At 45.7% G+C, this 9,852-nt stretch overlaps 1 protein-coding gene across 2 annotated transcripts in view; it reads right to left on the minus strand.

Annotated features, from left to right (window-relative positions):
* PDCL2 (phosducin like 2) overlaps positions 1-9,852 on the minus strand; it is a 35,505-nt gene that overhangs the window by 8,625 nt on the left and 17,028 nt on the right. For both annotated transcript variants that reach the window (XM_006019024.2, XM_006019025.2), the window contains exon 5: positions 1,662-1,870. In XM_006019024.2, coding sequence (XP_006019086.1) covers positions 1,662-1,870 — 209 coding nt within the window. The remainder of the gene's footprint in view (positions 1-1,661; positions 1,871-9,852) is intronic.

Here is a 9,852-nt window from a genome sequence, read left to right on the forward strand (position 1 = left end):
CCCTGCCTGTGGCAGGGGGTCAGGCTAGATGATCTGTTCAGGTCCCTCCTGACCCTAGCTACTATGAAGCTATGACTTGGTGCATAAAAGAAGATGTAATAATGCGGGAGGCTGCCCATTTTATGTCCTGTTACCAAAGGTGTTATACACAGCTCCAACCTACTCTATACTGTGTCCCATGCCTTGCAGATGGCATCCAAAATCAATAGTAGGCCATAGACCCAAACTACCCACTATAACTCCCTGGCTCCTTTGCTAAGCCACACTGGGCCCCAGCCCAAACTCAGCCTCATGCACCCAGAAACTAACATTGGCCTCTAAGCCCCTTCATCTTCTGCTCTCTCACTAGGGCCTTATGCCCTCTCAACTGCTCACTAAACTCTTTGAAGCTGGCCTGTGTACAGTCCTTCAGGCCACTCCTGCGGCCCTACTCTGCACACCCCTGTGCAGCCCTTCAGGCCTGCCTACGCAAACCTTACTGTTCACCCATTCAGCGCAGTCCTTCAGGTTGATGTGCACCCTACTCTGCACAGCCTATTTCTTTCGCCCCCTCACTGGGGCTACTCTACCGCCCTCTCACTGGGGCTACCAGAGTCTTACACCCCATATGGAGTGCCTGCCCCCCCAGCCTGTCCCACAACATCAGGTTGTGGGGGCTGGGGCTATAAGGCACCCCATACTCACCTTTCAATAGGGAGGCAACTGTTATGTCATTTCCTGAGGATAACTCTGCCATAGGTGGTCCCACCACACCATCCTGCCCTACCAAAATGTAGTTTTTAGTCATTCCCCAGGACCAGGAGCCTCCATCTTCCCCATAGCTCCTTCCCTGTACCTCCAAGGTGTTCTGTAAGCAGCAGCTCCAACCAGGCGATGTTCCCCCTCTAGCTGCTTGCAGCAAACTGCTGGCTCCCCTGCTCAGGCCTGCTCTTATTGCTAGCTGCTGAGCCCTCTTCTCTGACCAGACAGTCTCCTGCTGGCCATGTGATGCCTGACTGGGGAGTGCAGCCACCTGCAGGCTGCTCTGCTGCTTGATCTAAGCCCTTAAAGTGGCAGGCACAAAAGGCGCCCTGCCATAGGTATCTATAGGGGCACTCAGCCCCTAAATCCTCTTACACATCTAGCCACATTTGTTTTTGTTCTGTGAAACAAACCCAATTCTCTTTTTCTAATGAAAAATGTTGAGAAAGAGAAAGAGAGAGACCCATTTAAAAACAACTAAACAAACAACCTCCTCACCCCAAAATCCACAAAGCAAAAGCCAATAGTGGTTAAGACAGTTACCTTAAATGTGGGACATCCAGTCCAAATCCCTGCTCTGCTTGATTCTGACAAAGGACCTAAACCTGGATCTGCCACAAGTGCCCTAATGACTAGGGCACAGACTGACTGAGGTAACAGGGTCCTTAGAAAAGGGAGTCACTCTGGTGCCAACCCAATCTTGTCTCAGTATTTTATACTCCAAGCTACCAGCATACCAGGTTTTTTTTGCAGAAATAGAAACCCAGCAGATTCTAACAGTTAAATCTCATTTTATTTTTCCTATTTTCTGTAAGATTATTAAAAAAGACCTCATCCTTTCACTATGATCTTGAGAATCAGTGCTTAATAATTACATATATTTTAGTATAAAATAAACAATTTTAAGGTAGTTTTGTTACCTTCTAGTTTAAGATTTGCTCCTCCACATTCAGTAACTCCAATAAGTCTGCCTTTTATCTGACCATTTTTGTATACAAATATTGTGGGTAGACATCTGTCATGGTAGTTTTGTATACAACTGTTCACAATAGCTTTCACAAACTTGGTTTCTGGAAACTTTCTGGCTAGCAGGTTCAGGTGTTGGTTAACCAGTACACACATGGGTATGCTAAAAGAGAATAAATACATTTGGTGACAAAGTTCTGGCACAATAATTTGTAACATACATACTACAATTTTTTAACCCCTCAAGAACATAGTACATTTTTACATTTACTCAGCAAGTCTCTATTTTGTTTTTAACAGGATTCCACTAAAGATTTCTTCTTTGGCTTGTCCTATGAGACGCCTCTAGCTTACAGAACTGTAAAAATAAACATATGGATGCCATGATACTTATCATATAGGTCACTACTGCTTTAGAAACTTCACATGCCCTGCCTGTTTTGCTTTCTCATCCCTGCTAAGATCTTAGAGATGATTTTATAAATTCAGTAGTTTTTGTACTAGGTTGTAAATGTATATATGCCTAGTTATATAACTAATATATATATATAAAAACTAAATATATTAGTTATATATTTCTAAATTTGATATTACAAGTTTGTTTTTTTCCCTTCTCTATTTATTTCCTAAATCTTATAGAGGCCACTGGTAGATGAACATTTTTTAAAATTTACAATTAACGTGTTAATGGAGCAATAAATTGTATCATTTAAGCAATCGCCCAATAACGAGCTGCAAAAATGGCACTCCAACCTCAAAGATGTTACTTGTTAAATGTAGAATGTCTTTGTAACTCATCTGTATCACACACTAATATGAATGTGCAGCATGTTACACATAGGGTAACTGTATGTATTCATAAAGCAGTTGAGAAGGATTCTTCAACAATCAACCTTTTGATCTTTAGAAGCGCCTGTTCTATCAAAACAGGTTAAGATCATACTTTACAAGAACTAGTTTTTGATTTAAAGAATGATAAAAAAGTTATTTACTGTATTTTAACTTGAACAAGTTGAGATATGGGTGCAGGGTAGGGGGGCAGATTTTTATACATAGGTGTGAATAGAAGTTGGGAGGCATAGTTGGGATGGGATGGAGGGTTTGCTCTCCAAGGCCATTTGTACACGTGACAGGGGTTCATTTCTCCCTAAATTGAAACAGTGGGTTTGTAATTGGTGGGTTTTTGTGTCAATTAAAAACCCACTGTTTTAATTTAGGGACTCCTGTCACTGTTACAGAACGATAGCCCACCAGCAGCTCACCCCCGCCTGGCTGTGGGCAGGCTCCACCAGGAAAAAAAAGAAGCATGGCGCCCAATCCTTTTTTCCCCCTGGAGCCTGCCCACCTCTTCCACAGCTGGGGGGTGAGCTGCGGCAGGCCCTGAGCTGCAGGGGGGCCTGGTCCTTTCCTTCACAGCGGTTCCCCCCCTGGGCAGTGCCAACCCACTAATACCCTGCTCTGGTGGCCCCAAAGGGCGCTGTTGCTGCAGAAGGAGGGACTGGATCCCCCATGTGCAGGCAGGCTCCGCCAAAAAAAAAAAAAGCAGCAGGGGGCCTGATCCATTTCTTTTTTCCTCCCAGAGCCTGCCCACATCTCCCATGGCCAGGGGGTAAGCTGCTGGCAAAGCCTGTGCTTGCGAGCTGCTGCCGGGTCTCACAGTCCCTGAGCTGCGGGGGGACCCAGTGCTTCCCTCCATGGCAGCAGCGTCCCCTGGGGCTGCCCAGATATGGTGCTAGTTGCGCGGGTGTAGCCCCAGGTTGCAGGCAGCACCCAGCCCAGTCCAATGGTGCACAGGGTGCTGGAAGCCCAGGCGTGCTCAGGGAAGCTCAGACTTGGCGGGCTTCCAGCACCCCATGCACCATCTCTGCCGCCTTCTCGCCACATGGGACCATCTGAGAACAGGCTGGCTTGCCCCTGGGGCAGTGCAGGAAGGCAGCAGGAGGGCAACTCGGTGTGCTAGTAGCTGGAGAAGGTGGCAGGGATGGTACATGGGGTACTGGAAGCCTGCCAAACCTGAGCTTCCCTGAGCACGCCTGGGCTTCCAACACCTCATGCACCAATTGTCTCCACTGCCTTCTCTGGATGTATCGCTAAAATTTGTTATGTAGCAAACTAAAATACATCAGATGTGTTTTACTTTCCTACGTAACAAAGTCACTTAAATTGAAATACGCTGCCAAACATGTACAGCTTGATGAAACTGAAACATAATACAGGCAGTCCTCAGACTTATGACACAATTGGTTCCTGAAAACCATGTCTTAAGTCGAAACGTTGTAACTCAGAACCAATTCTCCCATAGGAAACAATGTTATAAATGGGGGATTGGTTTCTGAACCAAGGCCCGATACACTATTTTCACCAAAAATAACCCAGAATTTTGTACTCAATCAATTATAGATAAGCGATATAGCTACGTTAATGTATTTCTATTGTAAATAGCAAACATATTGATTTGGAAGGACTGCTTTGTGGAGACTTTGATGGACATTTTGAAGGCCTTGAAACATTGTAAGTCAAGGACTGCCTGTACACCCTGCAGGTGTAAACTGTGATGCCATTAAACTGGTATAAAAATGCAATTAAACTGCTTAAAAGGACTATTTAAACTGCTTAAAAGTGCAATTAAACTGCTTAAAAGGACTATTTTGTCATGTGTCATGTGTACAAGCACCCCAAGGAAACAAGCATGGAAATGGGAGCAGATAGGGTGGAGTTTTAAGTTGTTTTTTTTAATCTTGTGTGTTGTTTGTGTGTTATTGTAAGCCATTCTGAGCCTTTTTGGATAAGGTGGGATACAAATCTAGACAACAATAACAATATATTGACCACATATATATTTCACTTATTGTGTTTATATGCCACAAGTATCCAAATCAGTCTTCTCAATGGCATTTTCTGTTCTGATCATACAGGTGCCGCAAATGCCCTCACAACCTGCTCCAGTAGCACAAAGGGGTGAAACTAACCAAAAACTACTCCCTTCCTTCTTCACTATGGAATCCCACTCACCTGTAACTCCAAAAAAGAAGAGGAAGCACAGGATGGGTTGTGGAATGTGCATATGGACAGTACATCTCAAAGAACTCAATTTACAATAGAGGTAAATCATTTTTTTTCAAAATATTCTTTTTGTGAAATTAGTAAACAGTGCACCACTGCAATGATGGCTGCAAGTTGGAAATGAAGAAACAAGAGAATGGAGCATAGTATATGATCTAGAAGCTTCAGCAATGGACTTTGTTACAATGTTTGAGCAGATTCCCAAGTGCCTGCTTTCTATGGCCATGATGGAAAAATTCTTTTGAGATACTGCAGAGCTATCTGAAGTCTTGTGGAATGGGCTGTGAAAGAATGATTGAGGAGCTATGTTGGCCACATCATAAAATGCCTGTGCACAATCTACTATCCATATAAAAATAGTCTTTGTGTTAATTGTGTTTCCTTTTCAACCTTCCCAATTGTGACAAATATAGTCTGGGTTAGATCTGAAAGACTAGTCCTATACAAACGGAATACCAATTCCAGTCTTATATCCTGAATACTAATCTTTGCCTCTTAAAAAAGTGTAGCTTAGGAAGAAAACATAGGAAAATAAATCTACTGGGATAGATGTTCTGTCAACCTGTTTGTTTTGCATCACAAGAAATACATGGATATATAAATGTATAAGGTTAGTGTGCCAATAGGGTTTGGAGTTCACCAACTCCAAACTAAAAATTCTGCAACTAAAAATGTGTGGTTACTTTTTGCCTACTTTATTGTGGTTTCTTTATACATAATAAGCAATATAGAAAATGAATGCACATCCCAATAAAGTTATATTTGGTTTTGTTTTGATGAATATTATTCAACTGAATAATATAGCCCTATCCTCCTACCATATTAGCAACGTTTCTAATTTCTTTTTATCTGGAGAAAAATGTGCTGTGTTATATATGTGATGATGCACCACAACATCTACACTCCCCTTTTCAAAATCCTAGATTTGCTCGTGTGCCAGGCTGCTGTGCTGGGAGTCAGAGCTAAAGAGGTTCTCCTTCAAGTGCCCATGACAGGGTATCAGGGGTTTTTTGTTTACTTGTTTGTCTATTTGTTTGCAGTTTAAAGATTTAACAAGGTTTGAGTAGGGAGGATTGACTGAAGAGCTCCTCAGGGAGCATAGATTCATAGATTGTTATGGGCTGGAAGGCACCTTGCAGATCACTGGGTCCAGCCCCCACCGCTTTAAGCAGGAAGACAACTGGGGTTAGGTGACCCCAGCAAGGTGACTGTCTAGTCTCCTCTTGAAAACCTCCAGGGTAGGTGACTGCACCGCTTCTGGAGGGAGTTTATTCCACAGTCTGGACACCCTGACTGTAAAGGAGTTTTTCCTCATACTAAACATGAAGTGGCCTTCCAGGAGTTTATATCCATTGGTCCTGGTCTTCCCTGGGGGTGCCCTAGTGAACAGTTGTTCACTGAGCTCCTGATGCACTCCTCTGATATAGCAGTAAGGCACTATCAAGTCCCCTCTCAACCTTCTCTTCTTTAGGCTAAAGAGGCCCAGGTCCCCCAGCCTTTCCCTATGGCTTACCTTGCAAGTCCCTGATCATACAGGTGACTCTTTTCTGGACCCTCTCAAGTTTTTCCATGTCCTTATTGAAGTGCGGCGCCCAGAACTGGACACAGTACTCCAACTGCTGTCTCACCAGTGCTGAGTACAGTGGGAGTATCATTTCCTTAGTTTTACATGAGATGCATCAGTTGATGCATGCCAGCGTGGTTGCCCTGCTGACTACCGCCTAGCACTGACGGCTCATATTCATATGATGGTCGATCATTACCCCTAGGTCCCTTTCGGCCATGGTGCAAGCTGTTGCCACGGAGTCTATATGTATGCTGAGGGTTGTTTGCCCCCAGATGGAATACCTTACACTTGGAAGTGTTAAACTTCATCTGGTTCTGGTCTGTCCAACTCTCGAGCCTGTCCAGGTCCGCCTGTATCTGCAACCTATCATCTGGCATGACCACACTGCCCCATAACTTGGTGTCATCCGCAAACTTGGCCAGCGAGGTTTTCACTCCCCCATCCAAATCATTGATAAAGATGTTGAAATGCACTGGTCCAAGCACGGACCCCTGAGGAACACCACTGGCCACTTTGCGCCAGGACAACACGGATCTGTTCACAAGAACTCTCTGGGTCCTACCATGTAGCCAGTTTCCTACCCACTGAACTGTCAAGCAGCTGAGCTCAATTTTCCAGTTTTCCCACAAGGATATCGTGGGATACTAGATCAAAAGCCTTTTGGAAGTCTAGGTATATAACATCTACCACGTCACCTGTGTCCAGGTGGCAAGAGACCTGATTGTAGAAGGAGATGAGACTGGTAATGTAAGGAGTGACCTAGAAACCACTACTCAGAGACGAAACAGAAGAGAATGTTATGTGACGAATGCCCATCTGCGATGATAAGTAGGAGACAGTCCTAGATAAAGGGGGCTTGAAAACAAAAGCAAGAAGCAAAGTACTGGGTTAAAGGGCTCATTAAAATACTAAAAATCACGCCCCTAGGTGGGGAAAAAGTATGCTAATGAAACATACATGTATGTAAATGAGATACATGGCTAAAACACAGGTATAGAGACATGCTCAGTAAAGAACTCCTTGCGTCACTCCTTTATAACCAATCAGCAAACAAGGATGCTTATGAAGGCTCAAAAACTCCTGTATAAAAGATGCTTAGAAATAGTAATCTGGTGTGCTTGTTACGTGAAATATTCCGCTCGCACCTTTTATTGCTAGCAATAAACCTTCTTTGTACTTTCACCCCTGGTATCTTTATTGGCCTTTGCATACCCGGCACGATCCCAGACTTGAGCTGGGGCCTAACAGTAAGACAAGACTTCCCCATGACAAAGGCATGCTGGCTGTCATTCAGAATCTTACCTTCTGTGAGCGTATTGCACGTAGATTCTTTAATGAGCGTTTCCAGGATTTGCCCTGGGATGGAGGTGAGGTTTGTTGGCCTATAGTTGCCTGGGTCTTCCCTCTCCCCCTTCTTGAAGATGAGCACAATGTTGGCCCTTTTCCAGTAGTCAGGGATTTCCCCAGTGCACCACAAATTCTTTAAGAGCTTTGCCAGGGGTTCCGTGATGACCTCAGCCAGCTCCTTCAGCACTCTCAGATGATGTCCATCCGGTCCTACTGACTTATAAATGATAGCGTTTCTAATTGATATTGCACCCACTTAGCATCCACAGTGGGGAGGCAATCAGTCGGCATGCCCCTTATGAGCCTTATCTCGCTTGAGCAAACCCACCCACCAAAGCCAGCAGACTAAGCAACCCATTTTCATGGCCCTCCCAAGCCCCCTGCCACTGCCACAATATTTTCCATGTAAGAAAATATATGTTCATCAACAGGAGGGGTGAGGCATGTAAATGACAGCTCATGGTTACTGAGCTAATTGATTAATTGATTCAGATGCTTCCCTTCAAGTAGAATTCGCAAATAACAGGAAGCCAGTTGCCTTGTGTAACAGGGGGCCTTCTCTGGGCCGATTTCCCTGTGGCCCGCCCAAATGTTTTTCGGCTAACCGGCCACCTTCTCATCCTCCACGCCTTGTTAATTAATAGTTGTTAATTAAGCAGGAAGCTGCCCGTTTCTTGCCCCAATGCTAGGGGGTGCTGTCTGTAGCTCTGCACCTTCCCTACCCCACAGCCCATGCCTCGCAGATGGCTTCCACTGTTCTTATCGTCACCGGCCCCCACACTGGGCCCCAGAATCCTCCAATCAGGATCCCTCTTGGATCCCTCCATTCAGGTGGCCTACCCCACCCTCATTCAGGGCTGCCTAGCTCCCTGAATCGTTTCCCCTCTCGGGCATGATTCCCCCGGGACTTTGGCCACACAGGCCCTGGCCTGGCCTCCAAGGCCAGTCGGAACCCCAGGCCCTCAGCTCTGGGCGTCCCTTGCGGTGGGCCCCTGGCCCTTTTGACTGGTCTGGTCTTGGCCAGAGCATTGACCAGTCAGGCCTCCGAGCCTCTAGCCCCACTCTCACTCTTAGGTCTGCCTTCTGGCCCTATTAGTAGGTGACCCACCCTGTTGTGGGAGCTGGGGTTAAGGTGCCCCAACCCGCCTTTCACCAGGGTGGTAACTGGCCTGGCATTTCCTGGGGGCTCCCGCATCACTGAGAGCTCCACCAGGCCACCCACTCCCAGCAGGATGCAGTTTTAGATCATGCCCAGGACCAGGAGCCTCCTGACCATCCCCTACAGCTCCTCCCTTACCTCCATGAAGCCTCACAGCCAGGTGATGTTGCTGCGCCTACAGCCAGCAGCAAAATGCCCTGTTTATATGGGCGGCCAGAGCTCTAAAACAGCCGCTGCAATTAAGCACCTGCTGGCTGCTTGGCCCCAGGTCTTAAAGTGGCAGGCACAAACAGTGTCCTGCCACACCTTGTGGAATTATTGACATTTCTAATGACATTAACATGAAAACACTGACCAGTTTGCTAAGTACATTCATCTAGTACAGTGGTCAGCAACCTATGGTTCATGAGCCAGATCCAGTCTCAGACTAGACTAAATAGACTGGATCTGGCCCACAGATACTCAAGGAATCAGCAGTACACTCCAGCCACAGCAGCAAAGGAGGCACCCCAAGGTTTGCTTGTTTTCAGGAATTTAGTTTGTTTTCTCTGCTACAGCAGGGGAGGCCTCTCCAGGGTCCTAACACATCTCCTTTTCTATCTATTCCTTTTGCAGCATCTGGTGATTGCCAGTGGCTGCAGGAGTGTGGTCCACGATGGGGGCTGATTCACAAGCAACAGCCCATGGTAGCAAAAGATTGCCCCCCAATCTAGTAGAATCTTCCCTCTTACTCCGTGTTTTGTACAGATGTGGAATAGGACTTTACTATGCGTGAAATCCAGGGATCCTGGTTTTCTCTGTTTAAAAATGGCAAATTCTCTGATAAAAAACCCCAAATGTGCATTTTTCTGCAACTGAAATGAAATGTCACTATTCTAATACAAAAGCCTACGTCTGTCTGTCTGTCCATAATGATTTATTTGCGCGCTGACTGGCTGACAAACAGCCAATCAGAGTGAGAACAAGCATTTGAACAGGAGCTGCCGGCGACAGAGCTCCGCCATGATGG

The sequence above is a fragment of the Alligator sinensis genome, unplaced genomic scaffold (assembly GCF_000455745.1).
Source record: "Alligator sinensis unplaced genomic scaffold, ASM45574v1 scaffold134_1, whole genome shotgun sequence".
NCBI classification, from domain to species: Eukaryota; Metazoa; Chordata; order Crocodylia; family Alligatoridae; genus Alligator; species Alligator sinensis.